Source organism: Heloderma suspectum, chromosome 6 (assembly GCF_057233095.1).
Source record: "Heloderma suspectum isolate Gila_16-S chromosome 6, 16-S_ref, whole genome shotgun sequence".
Lineage (NCBI taxonomy): Eukaryota > Metazoa > Chordata > Lepidosauria > Squamata > Helodermatidae > Heloderma > Heloderma suspectum.
In genome coordinates this window covers 96,865,634-96,881,873 of record NC_139463.1, presented here as the reverse complement: position 1 = coordinate 96,881,873, position 16,240 = coordinate 96,865,634, and the positions used below count along the sequence as shown (strand labels likewise).

General features: G+C 47.1%; 1 protein-coding gene across 2 annotated transcripts; it reads left to right on the top strand.

Annotated features, from left to right (window-relative positions):
- The first annotated feature begins 13 nt into the window (after window positions 1-13).
- Window positions 14-5,186, top strand: LOC146341965 (natural cytotoxicity triggering receptor 3 ligand 1-like). 2 transcript variants are annotated; one of them, XM_084805349.1, is made up of 3 exons: window positions 14-133; window positions 1,742-2,074; window positions 4,773-5,186. In XM_084805349.1, exons 1-3 carry the CDS (start codon window positions 79-81, stop codon window positions 4,970-4,972), a joined length of 588 nt encoding a protein of 195 aa, XP_084661475.1. In that variant the 5' UTR covers window positions 14-78; the 3' UTR covers window positions 4,973-5,186. The 2 variants fall into 2 exon arrangements, with proteins under 2 accessions (XP_084661475.1, XP_084661476.1); XM_084805350.1 differs by having other exon boundaries at window positions 14-537.
- The last annotated feature ends 11,054 nt before the right edge of the window (window positions 5,187-16,240 follow it).

The window sequence follows — 16,240 nt, the reverse complement described above, 5'->3', positions numbered from 1 at the left end:
ACGTTCACCATTCTCTCCGGGCTGCAGTCAGACATGCAGTAAGGCACATCCACGAACTCCAGACGAGCGATTGCAGAGATGGGCTTCTGGTTGCTGGTCCTCCTTGCCTCATTTTGCTTTCTCGGGCAAGCCAGTGAGTTGCCTACCATGGCAATGGGGGAGATGGGGAGAGATTTCTTACTGATATTAGCGATTCGTTGCTCCATGTTTTACTTCTAGAGCAGCATTTGGTTCAGAGAATGTTGAATGAAGCACCAGTGTGCTGGTGGAACAAACAACAGGAGATGAAGGTTAAGCGTGTCCCACATGTAAGCTTCTTTAAAGGTATCTCTTGGGGCGGAGAGCCTCTGGCCTTCCAGCTGTTCTTGGACTCCAACTCCCATGAGCCCCGGCCAGTGCAATGGGAGCTGCAGCCCAACTACAGGTTCCCCACCCCTGGCTGGTGATAGGGGAGCAGCCAGTCCCCAGGACCTCACAAGCAGGGCATGAAGAGATGGGCATCCCTGGCTCTTTGCCCCCAGCATTTGGTACTTACAGGTATGTTGCTTTTGTTCATGGAAGTTCCATTCAGTCATTATGGCTAATATCTGCTGACACACTAATTAATAAAGGATTTAATCCTTTAAAAAAAAAAAAAGCCTGTTTAAGCAAGCAAGTAATCTTAGTGTGGAATTAAGTAAACTGCCTTCCCTTTTGATGTGGTTATCACCAAATGATGAAAATGCTGGTATGAAGTAGCCCCAAGAGGAAAGGGACAAGTGGATGAGCCAGGAAGGCAGGACTCCTGGGTTCTTACAGGGATGATAATTAGCATGGACTTCAGCCTTTCATTTATGGTATTTACGACCACAAGATGCAGTGATGGCTAGATTTATTATTTATTTATTACATTTATATCCCGCCTTTTTTCCTCCAAGGAACTCAAGGTGGCATCTATAATTCTCCTCCTCCATTTTATCCTCACAACAACAACCCTGTGAGGTAGGTTGGGCTGAGAGTCTGTGACTGGCCCAAAGTCACCCAGTGAGCTTCCATGGCCAAGTGGGGACTAGAACCCAGATCTCCTGACTCCCAGTCCAGCACTCTAGCCACTACACCACACTGGCTCTCAAGGCTTCAGAGGCAGCATGCTTCTCAATATTAGTTGCTCGGAGACGTCAGCAGGGGAGAGTAGGAATGGTTGAGAAATGTGTTCAGTTTGCATTTCAGTATGAACCTAATGAATTTACACTCCCTGAACCCGAACACAAACAGGAATGCAGATAGATTGCAAAATCCATACTTTTCTGGATTTTCAGAATAATAATAATAATAATAAAATTGCTATTCGCAATGCAGTAAACAAAATAAATACATTAAAATGTATATTTTTTTAAAATGCACATTTGAAACTGTGCATAAAGAATACATATATTGGGCAGGGGAGAGTGCACAAAAATGTTTTATTGAATGGAAGCATCGCCAAAGAATGTGTCAAAAATTGCATAGATTTTTAGAATGTGCACTAAACATACATATAAATTTTCAAGTGGATCCCCCCCCCCCCCCGCAATTGCAATCTGATGCAGAAATGGGATGGAATGAACTTAGCCATGGAAAAATAAGAACCCAAGAGACATTGAGTATATCTAAAACAATTACAAACAATCAGCAATAAGAAAAGATGCCAGTCCAGGCAGAGCTTTGGACAGACTAGCAGTTCTCGTCTTATGTCTGTGGCTGTTGTTTTTTGCTTGGCCAGCTGGGAACCTGAAAGTGAAGGCAGACCGCTCTCTGGTGAAAGCTGCAGTCGGGGACAACATCCTGCTGGAATGCTTTTTCACTGTCGATGGGCCTGCTGTGGACCTCAGCCGTCTCACGATCCAGTGGTTCCACCGGGGCAAACAGCTGGCAGAGTTTGACAATGTGGTGACTGTGTTCAGGCCTGGTGTGAACATGAGCCATGGAGAGGTGGCAAATGGAAACGCTTCCCTGCTCCTCTCCCAGGTTGGCACCGAAAACGCTGGCAACTACAGGTGCTACATCACGTACTCACCAGAAGTTCGCATCAGGGAAGTGACTCTGCAAGTTGTTGGTAAGAGAAGTGGAGGTCTTGGAGAGGGGGGACAGTACTGGATACATTGGGTAGTAGCCAATGTTAGCCCTATGTAGAGTAGGCCCATGGAAATGGATGGGACTTAGTCATGACTAACTTAACTTCAGTCCAATTAATTTCCACGGGTCTACTCTATGTAGGGCTAACATTGGCTACTACCCATTGCTACCATGCAATGAAGTCCCCCACCTGTAAGGGCTGGGCTACCTGGGAGTCTTCCCCAGTATCATCCAGAGCTTCCTGCTGGGGCAGGAGGGGATAACAGTTCCCTCCAATAACACAAAAAGCACAGCCTTTGGGGGTTATCACACGGAGCTTTTATCCTGCTATTGAGACGGCTCTCTCTCCAACGTTTGTGGGCTCTTTACATGACGCTGTTAACCTCCAGGGTGTCTCCCACCATTTCTTCCAGCCTATCTCGTGTATTCCCCAAATGCAAAAAATGTATTTCTCCCAGCCCACAGAAATGGAGCACCGTGACCTCCCTGTGAAATTCTCCCATAGCGGAAGAAATCGCTGTGTCTGCCTGCTGTGGGCGTTTGTTTTTGGTTGTTGGGGTCAGGATGAGATCTGACAGGTGCGAGGGCAAGAATCGCCCATCGATTGCGTCTCCTGCCTCTGCATTTCTCAGTTGGAAGGAGAAGAGCGTAAAATGCTTCCCTGCAATGAAGGGAGAGACATCTGATCCCCCACCCCACCAAGCTCAGAAACAATGTCCTCTGTTGTTTCAGAGCACCCATTAAGTTCAATGGGGCTTACTCCCAAGTAAGTGTGCCGAGGTTTGCAGACTTACAGGTTGATCTTATGTCTGCTCAGAAATAAGTCCCATTGAGGTCAGTGGGGCTTACTCCCACATAAGTGTGCCAAGGGTTGCAGACTTGCAGCACAATCTTACATTTTATGTCTACTCAGAAGTAAGTCAGAGGTTTCCTGGGTGCTGCAAGAAAACAGTACAGCAGAAGTTAAGCTACAAAAACAAGACTCCCCCCTCCTCCTTTGGACACATGCCAGGGAGGGAGGGAGGCACTCCCTCAGTTCAAACCACATGGCTGCCCAGTAAAGAAGCCCTTCCTAATCCCACAAAGAAACCAAAAGCAGGAAACTCCAGAAAGGATGTGGGTTTGGGGGGGGGGGGTTGCTTAATGTAGAGACACCCTTTATCTTGGCAAAACACCCAGGCCTTGCATCAGGATGGAGCATCTTATGAAAACTGCTAACCATGACACCCACCACTGTCATCTGCCTGGGACATCAAGTCTGGAGAGCTGCAGGGTCATTGTGGGAAATTTAAAAATGGTTGCTCCCAGCCCACCACAGGGGGCAGCCATTTTTATTTCCCACAATATCCTGGAGTGACACTGTCAGGGGCATTGTGGAAAATTAGTGTCACTCCAGGGCATTATGGGAAGTTAAAATGGCTGCCCTCAGTGCAAGCCTGAGAGCCACCATTTTAATTGGACAGCAGTGGAGGCTGGTGGCTCCAATGTCAGTGGAGCTGTGAATCCTCTCTGGGTTTTGGTCAGAACTCTAAAGGAGCTATCCAAGGTTCTTTCACACCTTGGATATCTCCTTTAGAGTTCTGACTGGTCCTGACTGAATCCCGGAGCAGATTTACCATCCCGCTGACATCAGAGCCACCAGCCACCACTGTTGGCCACACTGGCCCAGACTGATTCTCGGTCAGGGCCTTCTCCTAGGGGCAGCACTTCAAAAAATCTTGCTGCATGTTTCAGACTCCAATTCCTGCTTCCACCTGTCTCTTCCCTGCTCCCTCTCCTCACTGCTTGTCTTCTGCCTGAAGCAGGTTGCTTCAACCTGTTGCATGGCAGAGTGTGCCCCGCATAACCCCACAGAAACACGGTAGCAGAATATTGTCTAAGTTTGTAGAAAATAAATTCAGACAGGATGTGTCAAAGATACTGTGTTGATCTCTAAGATTTATCACTTAGAACTGTTTGACTCTGACCTGACTAAATTTATAGTGCTGCAGTGCTCTACACTCCTACTTGGGAGTAAGGCCCACTGAACATGGAGGGGTTTCTTTTATTTCTTTTATCCATAAACTGACAAATGTTTATAAGAATGGTACAAAAAAGGTTCATGTAACCTCCCTACACACATTGAAAGAACACGTGTGTGTGGATTTTGCAGAGCCAGCCCTGCTCTGTGCCACAGTGCAACCACACGGGCATGCATTGAGCTCCATGCGGAGAGAGGCTTGCCATAGGTGACCAGGCAGGTGGTAATTCACACAGCCATCTCGCATACATAGTTGGAAAATGGCTCATAATCATGATGGTCCCTTATAATTCTACATAGCAAATCCAGTTTTTGGAGTTTGCATAACGAGAGGGCTGCGCGCGCGTGTGTGTGTTGCAGATTTCCTCAACCTGAGCCCTCCAAAGATGTTGGACTGCAACTCCCATCATTCCCAGCCAGCATGGCCATTGATGGGAATGGCAGTCCAGCACATCTGGAGGGTGCCAGTTTGGGGAAGGCTGGTGTATTGTCTGGTGTATTGAGTGCATGTTTGCGCTCAAGTACAGGAAAAGTGCAAAACATGGGAGGAGGTATATCCCAAGACTCAGTTTTAAATTAATACACACTTCTAGCCCTGGTGTGTGTTTGTGTGCACAGTGCCAGTGCTAAGGGAAGCTCCTCTTTCAATTCCCTGCAGACCCCTCGAAGAAATCTGAGGAAGATCTGGAAGATTCATTTTCATCCCCACCGTGTCTTGGCCATTCGGAAGTCTTGGTCAAGCTGGCTGACATCACAAAGGCTTTGGAGCAACTAGAGGCGAAGCTTCAGGAGTTCATGAGCAGCAAGACCGTCGCAGGGTGCCGTTCTGATGCTGCCCCCCATGAGCCCTCGCGCTAGTCTCACTTCTGCCCACTACTGCACATTTTAAATTGGCTTCAACTCTACTTATCTGAACGCTCCGACAACAGCCAGGAAACCCTGGCGATTGTAGTCCTGTGGCAGGGCTAGGCGAGCTAACAAATCATTCTTGCAATACTACAGTTCCCAGAATTCTCTTGAGTTTATGTGTGTGCTGTTTTTATTAAACCAGCTTCAAAGCTGCTAAAACGAATAGTGTATAGATGTTTGTTTATTTATTTATTTCATGTATACACTGCCAAGGCTCTCTGGCCAGTTCGCAACAATTAAAACCATAAAATACAACATGATAAAACATAATAAAAAGACTTTAGAGGTACGATCCTATGCATGTTTAGACAGAAGAAAGTCCTACAAGTCCCATAGGACTTTCTTCTGTCTAAACATGCATAGGATTGTGCCCTAAGAGTTTAAAAATAGCATGTAAAACCAAGTAAAACCCAACAGCAGTTACAACCTAAGGAAAGCCTGGGTGAAAAGGTGCGTTGTTAGGAGGTGCTTAAAAGATGCCACATTTTCTACCTCCCAAACTGCACAGGGGAGGGTTTTCCAGAGGCTGGGTGCCACTACAAAGGAGGCCTGCCGTCAGGGTTCTTCATGGCGACATTCCTTTTGTTTTGGAATGACCAGCAAGGCCTCTGCTGAAGATCTTAGCTGTCGCCTGGGTATATATAAAGGAAGGCGTTCTGCTAGGTATCCTGGTCCCAAGTTGTTTAGGGCTTTATATGATAATAACATAACTTTGTATGTGGCTCAGTAGCTAATAGGCAACCAGTGCAGTTCTCTTAACACAGATGTTACGTGAGCATAGCTGGGTGTCCCAGTGAGCACCTTACCTGCTGCATTCTGCACTAACTGCAGCATCTGAACCATTCACGAGGGCAGCCCAACACAGAGCACATTGCAGTAGTCTAATCGTGAGGTAGCCCATACAGGTGTTGGCATGATGCATGTGCATACATGCGCTGAATGGCAATGGAGGGGGGACTGGAAGTGAGGACATCTGAGCTCTGGGGAGCTGGAATCTGGTGGAGCAAAGAGGCAGGGCTGAATTTAGGGGCAGGCGACCTGCCTGTAGTACTGACCTAGGCAGTGGGAGGTTGCAAAGTATCTACTCATCCATTTAGCAGCTGAAGCAAATACAGCAGCCTTCCCCAACCCGAGCACCTTCCATATCTGTTGGACTACAGCTCTGAGAATGCTGGGAGTTGTAGTCCAACACTTATGGAGGGTGCCCAGGTTAGGGACTGCTGAATAGGATATGCTCCAACTGCCCCTGCTTATCAGGAGCACTCACTTCTTTTGGCCTGTCCCTCTGCCCATATTTTGACTGTTTAGTTATCAGGGCCACCCAAAGAAATTAATTGGCCATACTGTTGATGGAAAGTGGCTTACAGTCCAATTCTATTCATGTCTACCCAGAAGTAAGTCTCACTGAGTTTAATTGAACTTACTCCCAATTAGGGCCGATCTACATTGCGCCCACCATCGCAATGAATTCGGTGTCCCGTCGGGTTAAACACTCTCACTTTAAACGTGATTATTCTCACTCACCCATTTTCCCCATTGCAGTGCTTCATCGAATGCGCAAACTCGGTTCACACTCGTGCTGTGCTGTTTTCCTGCGCGCTTGTCTGATCTCGGATGCTAAGCAGGGTCGGCCCTGGTCAGTAGTTGGATGGGTGACCACCTGGGAATCAGGCTTCCTGCACTGAGCAGGGGGTTGTTGTATTCCCTTCAAATGAGACTAAGTTTTACCCCCTCCTATCTCCGCTCTGGATGTTTGTTTTTTTTAATTAAGGCATTATCCTCGCAGAATCGGGGCTTCTCTGCAATGTTTTTTTTCCTAATTGAGATATGATCTTCAAAGTTTTGAAGTTGTGAAGCTTCGCAACCTCGAAGCTTCCAAGATCATGCCTCAATTAGGGAAAAAAAATTGTGGAAAACCCCTGATTTTTAATTTCCCATAAAATTAATGCCTTAATTTTATTAAAAAAAAAAACATCCAGAGCGGGGGATAGGAGGGGGTAAAACTTAATCTCATTTGAAGGGATACAACAACCCCCTGCTCAGTGCAGGAAGCCTGATTCCCAGGCAGTCTCCCATCCAAGCACTGACCTGGACCGACCCTGCTTAGCTTCCGAGATCAGACAGATGGCGCACATCCAACCCTTTGCTTGTTGCTGAGGAAACATTAAGTGCTGAGGAAGCTATACGATCAGTAGCCGGAAGACGACATGGGGCCGTTGAGAGCTGTGATTGGACAGGAGGGAAATACAAACACCGCTGTATATGGACAGGCAGGGGAGGGGACTAAGACCAGATATGGTAGCGAACGTGGAAAATCAGAGCACATTAAGGGGAAATACCAGGATATTAGGGTATTGAAAGCGGGAGCACGGAAGTGGGAAATTCCGGTTCCAATTCGAGGCAGCTACTGTGTAGTGTGAAAGGCGAGCAGTGAAACCTCATTAGAAGCGAAAAAAGGCGGTAAGTGTAGATCCAGCCCAAGTGTGCCTAGTTTGGCCACCTTAGATAGCTATAAAAAAAGAAGGGGTAGAGAGAATTCAGTGCAGTTATGAGCTTTTCCTCACAAGGCATTTATTGTGTGCTTGTGATTCCTCACAGTAGTTTGCAGGTGCTTTAGATGATTTTCATGGGGGCAGGGGTTGTTCAAGGAAAGTCTGGTATTTGGGGAAATGGCAAAATGAAACACTAGTGTAGCTGTGCAATTCCGCTATACCACAGTGCTGCCTAGAGGTTATGTAGCAGAACACATAGAAAGGCAGAGATGGAAGAAACCTGGGAAAAAACATGTGTAGAGGATCCAATCTTAATCCCACAAGGAATCTGCAAGCAGAAGCCACAGTAAAGTAGGTTAAAAGCTTCATCTAGAAAAGCTCTTGGCCACAATAGGTAAATGGAGTCTCCATGGTCAGAGATCATATATCTCTTAGCACCACTGGTTCTGTGGCATAACCATATCACAGCCTGCTTGGGATCATTCCAGGGTGATCTAACTGTCCACTGCTCAATACCAAGTTCTAGACTAGATGGGCAATTCTTATGTGCTCTATGGCTCTCCCTTGTGTTATAGCCCTTTTCAACAGGTGACCCAATCAGAAGGCCAGCCCAAGATATTGCGCTGCCTGAGGTGAAGGACAAGATGATGCCCCATTCCACATACAACTGACTGCACTGCCAACTGAAGCTTACTGCAAAAGTGGCGATGGGAAAGCATTCTCCACCACACCTGAGGGCAGCAGACCAGTCTAGGAGGTCGGGGCAGGATGTGGGACGCACACAGCTCTGTCCTCCAACAGAGGGGAATGGCCGAGGGCTCAGGAGGAACAGCCAGGGGACTGCTGCTGCTGCCCTCCAGGATCTGCCACCTGAGGCAGTTGCCTCACTCTGCTAAATGGTAGGGCCGGCCCTGCAGCTCTTCATGCTTTGGGGGTTGAACCTCTGAGGGCTACAAGGATGTGATGGAAAGGGCAGGCCCAATGAGAGCATCCCTTCACGGAGATGAACTAGTGAAGAGGGCTGGTCAGGGGTTTAAAACTTTAATCCTTGCATTGAAAATAGGCTTCTGGAGCAAGCTCTAGCAGTGTTTTGTCCCCACCCCCACCCCCTTTTCTCTTGTTCCCTCCACCTTTTCCTTTTCTCCAGGTTTTCAAACAGGGGTGCACATTTTTTTCGACCCTGAGGGCTGCACACACATCCCAGCAATCCTCTTTCCTTCCTGGGAAGAAAGCCTTCTCTCCACCCTTTCTCCAGCAATCTTAATACAGATTGCTCTTTCCTCACTGCTAGGAGCAGTGGGAAGAGTGAACTGTGTGAAATCAGGGGTGGGGATTCAGCAGCAGTGGGCGGGGGGGTGTCAGGGTGCCCCTAGAGGGCCTCACTTAAGGCCTTGGCAGGCTGAACGTGGTCCCCAGGCTGTAGATTGCATACCGCTATTTTAAAATAAAAATTGTGTGGACATGCACAGCTATGTAGGAGAGCAATGAAAAACAGCCGTGCATATCTGTATCTGTATGGCTACACAACCAACCTCATCATAGAAGGAGAGGAAACAGAGGGTCAACCCATGGATTTCCTGCCCACAAATCCCTTCCCCTCACACACACCTGTAGTCAAAGGAGGAGGTGGGGGAAATGTTGCAAAACAGGTTCTACAGCTTTAAAGCCATTCCAATGGGTAAGAGTTAAAATACATTTGTAACTCATGGAGCAAGCACTGGAAAAACTGTCATAAAAAATGGTTTGGAAAAAACAGAACTTTGAGGGAGAAATAACACCAGGACGATGGGTTGAGGGAGTATGTTGTAGGTGGTGCAAGTGAGCGAGACGTTACAGTACCGGGACAAAACACTAGTGTAGATGAGCCCTTAGACTGCCCAAGCTGAATTGTATTTCTTACTCAGAGTACACCCAATCACTACTAATCAGCATTGAATTGTCACATACTGTGCCTCTTGCATTTTGTGGCCCTTGAGCTACTCCACGGTTTTACAATCCCCCAATAAACAATATCCATAGCTACCAGCTGAGGCCAACACATCATGCATCTGATGAAGTGGGCCCTAATTAACGAAAGTTTATGCCACAAGACTCGTGTGTGTGTGTGTGTGTGTGTGTGTGTGTGTGCGTGCGTGTGTGTGTGTTGTAGCAGATTAACTTTTATGGTATTTTTTTCCAGAAAGTGCAGATACCATATATGTGTTGATGTTGTGGAAACAGCCACTGTACTAATATCACTGGCACTTATTAACTGATTAGGCCAGGGGTGGGCAACTTTTTTGGCCCTAAGGGCTACATATGATACCAGGTGGGGCACCTCATGTGCATGCATCCATCTATGCATGAATCCATGCATACAGTCATCCATGCACGTGCACACACGCATGCATGCATGCACACGCACACACCTATTCACACAGGGGGATGGGATCGCTGCTTCAGGGTCGGAGGGTGAGGTTAAGCCTCTTTCCCTCTTCCTCCCTGATGAGGATTGCTGTTCTGGTGCTACTAATACCAGCTCTGGAATAGCAGTCTTTTCCCCACAGGAAAAAGTGGGTGGGGCTGAGGAGGGCACACTGGATGCACAGAAAGTGGCTGTGGGTTGACCACGCCTCGATAAGGCCATCTTTTGTGGCAGGAAGGACGAGGGCTTTTGTGCACAGCTCCTCCGCAGCATAATCCAATATAAGGAAATGAATGTTATTTACTTAATTCAGGTTGCCGAATTTAGATCTTTTTGAAGATCTTTGGCACAATTCTGATATTTTTGTACTCTGTGTATTGTATTTATGTTTTATTTTATTTAAAATTATGTTTAGGTCACCTTTAAAGGTAGTAGAACCCTCTCAATGCAGCATGCAAGATAAAAAAAATACAGAAGTATAAAAATAGGCAATACATATATAATAAAATAGTATAAAACACCACCAAAACAGATTGCACCGATAAAACCTGCAGTCCATGAATTAGGGCTGCAGTGTACATAGGCTTGTATATCTCCCTCAGTTTGCACGTTCCCACTGCAGGCCCCGCACCCCCTCCAAGGAAGCCTATCCTTCCTTGGAGGAAGCCTATAGTGCGGCAATGGTGCTCTCTAGCGCTGGAGTGGAGACACCCTCGGCTATCGCAACCAGCGCTGGGAATTCTGCACCTTGGGGCCTCAGATCCACCAGGAGCTCCAGTAAATGGGAGGCCTTGGCAAAGTCTATGCAGCACTCCCTGACTGGCCGGTCAGTGATGACACTGCGCTGCACCTGGCCATGGCCGAGGCCCTGGCCACCAGTGAGCAGCAAGAAAGGCCAGTAGCCTTGCTTGACAGATTCTTATTCTCAGGCAAATAATCAGTGGAGGCTGGTGGCTCCTATTTCAGTGGAGTGGTGAATCCACTCTGGTTTTCAGTCAGACCTCTAAAGGAGCCATCCAAGGTGCCAAACCCATTTTGGGGATAGGGTTCAGCACTTTGGATAGTTCCTTTAGTGGTCCGACTGAAACCCAGAGCGGATTTACTGTCCCACTGAAATAGGAACCACCGGCCTCCACTGCAAATAATGTTTCTCTCTTATAGCACTTTACTACAGCTGGGGTTACACAGGGCTGCCGCGTTTTGAGGGGGCCCTTGGCAATAAGCCCTCTACTAGGGGGGCCCTCCCATGTCAATCAGCCCTCCAGCGGGATTACCTGGTAGTCGCAGCAGCAGCAGCTCCACAATCAGTTGTTGTTGTTGTTCAGTCATTCAGTCGTGTCCGACTCTTCGTGACCCCATGGACCATAGCACGCCAGGCCTTCCTGTCCTGCGCTCTCTCCCGGAGTGTGCTCAAGTTCATATTCATTGCATCGGTGATGCTATCTAGCCATCTCATCCTCTGCCGTCCCCTTCTCCTTTTGCCTTCAGTCTTTCCCAGCATCAGGGTCTTTTCCAGAGAGTTTTCTCTTCGCATTAGGTGGCCAAAATATTTGAGCTTCAGCTTCAGTCTCTGTCCTTCCAATGAGCACTCAGGGTTGATTTCCTTTAGGATGGACTGATTTGATCTCCTTGCAGTCCAGGGGACTCATAAGAGTCTTCTCCAGCACCACAGTTCGAAAGCATCAATTCTTCGGCGCTCAGCCTTCCTTATAGTCCAGCTCTCACAGCCATACATTACTACTGGGAAAACCATAGCTTTGATTAGACGGACCTTTGCCGGCAAGGTGATGTCTCTGCTTCTTACTATGCTGTCTAGGTTTGCCATAGCTTTCCTCCCAAGGAGCAAGCGTCTTTTAATTTCATGGCTACAGTCACCGTCTGCGGTGATCTTGGAGCCCAAGAAAGTAACATCTGTCACTGCTTCCATTTCTTCCCCTTCTATATGCCAGGAAGTGATGGGGCCAGATGTCATGATCTTAGTTTTTTTAATGTTGAGTTTCAAACCAGCTTTTGCACTCTCCTCTTTCACCCTCAACAAGAGGCTCTTGAGATCCTCTTCGCTTTCTGCCATTAGGGTGGTATCGTCTGCATATCGGAGGTTGTTGATAATTCTCTCAGCAATCTTGTGATTCATCCAACCCGGCGTTTCTCATGATGTACTCTGCATATAAGTTAAATAAGCAGGGTGACAATATGCAGTCTTGTCGTACTCCTTTCCCAATTTTGAACCACTCGGTTGTTCCATGTCTGGTTCTTACTGTTGCTTCTTGACCCTCGTACAGGTTTCTCAGGAGACAGGTAAGGTGGTCAGGTACTCCCATCACTTTAAGAATTTGCCACAGTTTGTTGTGATCCACACAATCAAAGGCTTTAGCGTAGTCAATGAAGCAGAAATAGACGTTTTTCCGGAATTCTCTTGCTTTCTCCATGATCCAGCGAATGTTGGCGATTTGATCTCTAGTTCCTCTGCCTCTTCGAAACCCCGCTTGTACTTCCGGTAGTTCTCGGTTCGCATACTGCTGAAGCCTAGCTTGTAGGATTTTGAACATCACCTTGCTGGCATGTGATATGAGCGCAATTGTGCATTAGTTTCAACACTCTTTGGCATTGCCCTTCTTTGGAATTGGAATGTAAACTGACCTTTTCCAGTCTTGCGGCCATTGTTGAGTGTTCCAAATTTGTTGGCATATTGAATGCAGCACTTTAACAGCATCATATTTTAGGATTTTAAATAGCTCAGCTGGAAGACTGTCATCTCCGCTAGCTTTGTTGTTACTAATGCTTCCTAAGGCCCACTTGACTTCACTCTCGAGGATGTCCGGCTCAAGTTCAGTGACCGCACTATCATGGCTATCAGGGACATTCAGATCTTTCCTGTATAGTTCTTCTGTGTATTCTGTCCACCTCTTCTTAATCACATCTGCTTCTGTTAGGTCCCTGCCTTCTTTGTCCTTTATCATGCCCGTCTTTGCACAAAACGTTCCCTTGAGATCTCCAATTTTCTTGAAGAGATCTCTAGTCTTTCCCATTCTGTTGTTTTCCTCGATTTCTTTGCATTGTACCATTCAGCAAGCCGCCATGTTAACTTCCCATAATGCCCCACAAGCTTTGGTCTGGGGCATGGTGAGAAATTTAAAATGGCAGCTCCACAGATCCAGCTGTCTGGCACTGATCAGAGGGCCCAGAGCAGGTGTCAACAGTGGGCCAGGTTGAATCTATCCTGCCACCTCACTGCTGTTGAGTGGGTAGGCCCAGTCTAGTGCTTGCCACATGAAATGATAGCACTGCTTCTATATAATGAAACACTGCTGGGGATCGCCTTCTTGGACAGGGGATGTCTGGCTTTTGTTTTATTTTTAATTGCCAGAGGCAGGAGCTTGAGCCCTGGAGAGGCTGAGCACAGAGAAAACCATCTGATGTGTTGGACTACAACTCCCATCAACCCCCAGCCAGCATGGACAATGGGAGTTGTAATCCAGCACATCTGGAGGGCATGAGATTGGGGAAGACTGCTGGAAGTCATCCTTGCTGAAGCAAGAATAATCATTGCCCAGCAATTGCAGACAGCAGCCTGACTGTTAGGAGGAAATAGCAATTTACTGATAAGCAATGACAAGGCAGTCCAGTCCACTCAGGAGGAGGGCACCGGGGAAAATCCAGTCATACTTAGAGGAGACTCACTGAAGTGAATTGGACTTAAGCTAGTAGGACTTAGTTGGATTTTACCCAGGGTGTGGAAATGCCTTTTGGGATCTTAAAGTAGAATTAGGAGCAGATTTAAAAGAGGCAACAAAATTTTAATTTGTCTTCCACTGACTCTTCACAGGCAAAGATGGGGAGCTGCTGTTCCAGGAGCTGGCCAGACGCTATGTTGAAGCCATGAAAGACATGGAGGGGAGGAAGCTTGGTCCCTCAAGTATTCTGGGTAACGCACCTCAGAGGTTCCTTCTGCGGGTTACAGCAATCCAGTCTGGGAACTGTTTGAGGCTCAGTTCAAGAAAATAACTCCTGGGTCTCAGCGGTGTTTTCCAAAAGTTATAGAGAAAATATCAAAATCTGTCTTTCGTACCTCAGATGTGGGATTCAGGAAGGGATCCATTCCCATACCCATACCAAGAAGGGTTTGCTTTGTTTCCCTCCCTCATTTTTTTTTTTTTGGGGGGGGGGTTCTGTTGATCCCTTCCTTCCTCACTTAATCCAAGGGAATATGGAATGGCTGCTACTTCTCTTCACTACGTGGAGTAGGAACAATGGTTCTCCCCTGCATGTCTGGGTTTTGCCCCTGTGGTATGTCATAATAAAATAGTAATATTTAGCATTTGAATAGTACTTTTGTAAAGGATTGAAAACGCGTCGCACATGTTATCTTGGTAATCTTAACAGTAACAGTAACGGTAAAGTAGACCAGTATTGTATCTTCACATTTTGGATAGCCAGGGTATGCGTGAGTGCATGTGCACATACACACTGTTTTTTTTCCCTTTAAAACACTAAAGACACAACCATATGCATGTTTCGACGTATTAGCTGGAAAATGCTGGGAGTACTTTTTTCTCTCTAAACATGGATAGGATTGTACATTTAGTGGCTTAAAGGAAAGTGGTACTCCGAGATCATCAGAGTACCTTAAGGGCATCTCTACACCAGCCTAAAATCCTGCATTCAAAATGGGGCTTTCTGCTTCCTTTTTAAATGCAGGATCACGACAACTCCCTTTTTCACGTGCTTCCTTTCCCCCCACCCCCTTCCCCCTCCTTCTCCCCATATCTGAGTCTTCCATTAACTTTCATTGATCTCGCTCCTCTTCTTGCTGCTTTAACTCTTTTCACGGAGGAAACTGGAGCAGAACACAACACGGTAATTTGATAGCTCATTCTCTGCATCTATTTAAAAACAGAACGAAGGGCATTTAGTGCAGGGGATGCCTTGAATGATCACTGCGTCATGTAAAGAGCCCACAAACTTCCACGAAGGAGCAATCCCAATCGCAGGATAAAAGCTCCGTGTGAAGGTGCCCTAAGAATCATTTCCTGTATGGACCTGCCCTAGGACTGTGGCCCACCTCTGACCATGCCTGCCGCTCCCCCGTCCTGGTCAGATTTATAAGGAGTGGGTACAAATAATAGGGCCTCTTCTGTTGTGGCACTAAAATTTTGGAACTGCTTTCCAAGGAAGGTCAACCAAGGCTCACTGCTGCTTGTCTTGTGGTGAGCAGCAATGATGATGTTATCATTTCAACAGCCTTTTTTAGAAGTGCACTGAAATGAGATCGCTGGTGCTGTGTTTTACTTGCCTGGGGACCTGGTGGACTCTCCTTTTTTGAGCAGAGGCTGGATTGCCACCTATTAGGGATGCTGTAGCAGAATTATGGGAGTTGCCGCCCAACACATCTGGTGGGCACGAGGCTGAGGAAGGCTGGATTAGCCATTCCAGCTTGCAGCAGGAGTTCTATTAAATTATGTTAAATTCTGTGTTATCATGGTATGCGAGCCAGGCCAATATTTTAGCAAAAAAACACTATTCTTCCCACCCTGCATAAGCCTTCCACCTTGGCCTTTGGCAACTGCATTTTGTAAAAGAAATAAAACAGCAAAGGACTGGATGCACCCGATCTTGTCTGATCTCGGAAGCTAAGCAGGGTCAGCCCACGTTAGTACTTGGATGGGAGACTGCCTGGGAATCAGGCTTCTTGCATTGAGCAGGGGATTGGACTTGATGGTCTTGTAGGCCCCTTCCAACCCTGTGATTCTATGATTCTATGATTTGGGACAAACTACAGGCAGCTGAAGATGGTGGTGTAGTTGCAAATTTTGAAGTGCAGGCACTCATCCTGACAATCCCCATAACCTAACCTCCAAGGAGAGTCCAGTGTTTGAAGCAGCTATGGTGACCCATATCAACAAACCAGTTTTAGCACTTTCATATCCACAAGGAGCTGGGCTTTGGTAAAGCTAAGTAGTCTTAACTGCCCATTCAAGACCAAGACACTCCAAAACAGTGGGTCATGACAGGGAACAATATGTTATTGGTAGTAAAATTCATTTCCCCACAATTACTGTGAGGATTGCAGCTAAGCTCAGAGGGAACAGGGAATTCTGTGGGGGAAGGCAGATGACGTCAGTGTCCCAGCTAGTTAAAAAAGTCCTGGCGCTGCATCTTTAGGAGCCCTGGCCCCACTACACCACTAGATGAAGATCCCGTGTAGCTCGGCTACCCTCGGACATCTCAATATGCCCCTCGTTTTCTCCTGCCTGCAGGAACCTCTCAGTTGCACCCAGGGGAGCCAGGTGGATATCGCATTCCCTTCAACCCCAGTGCAAC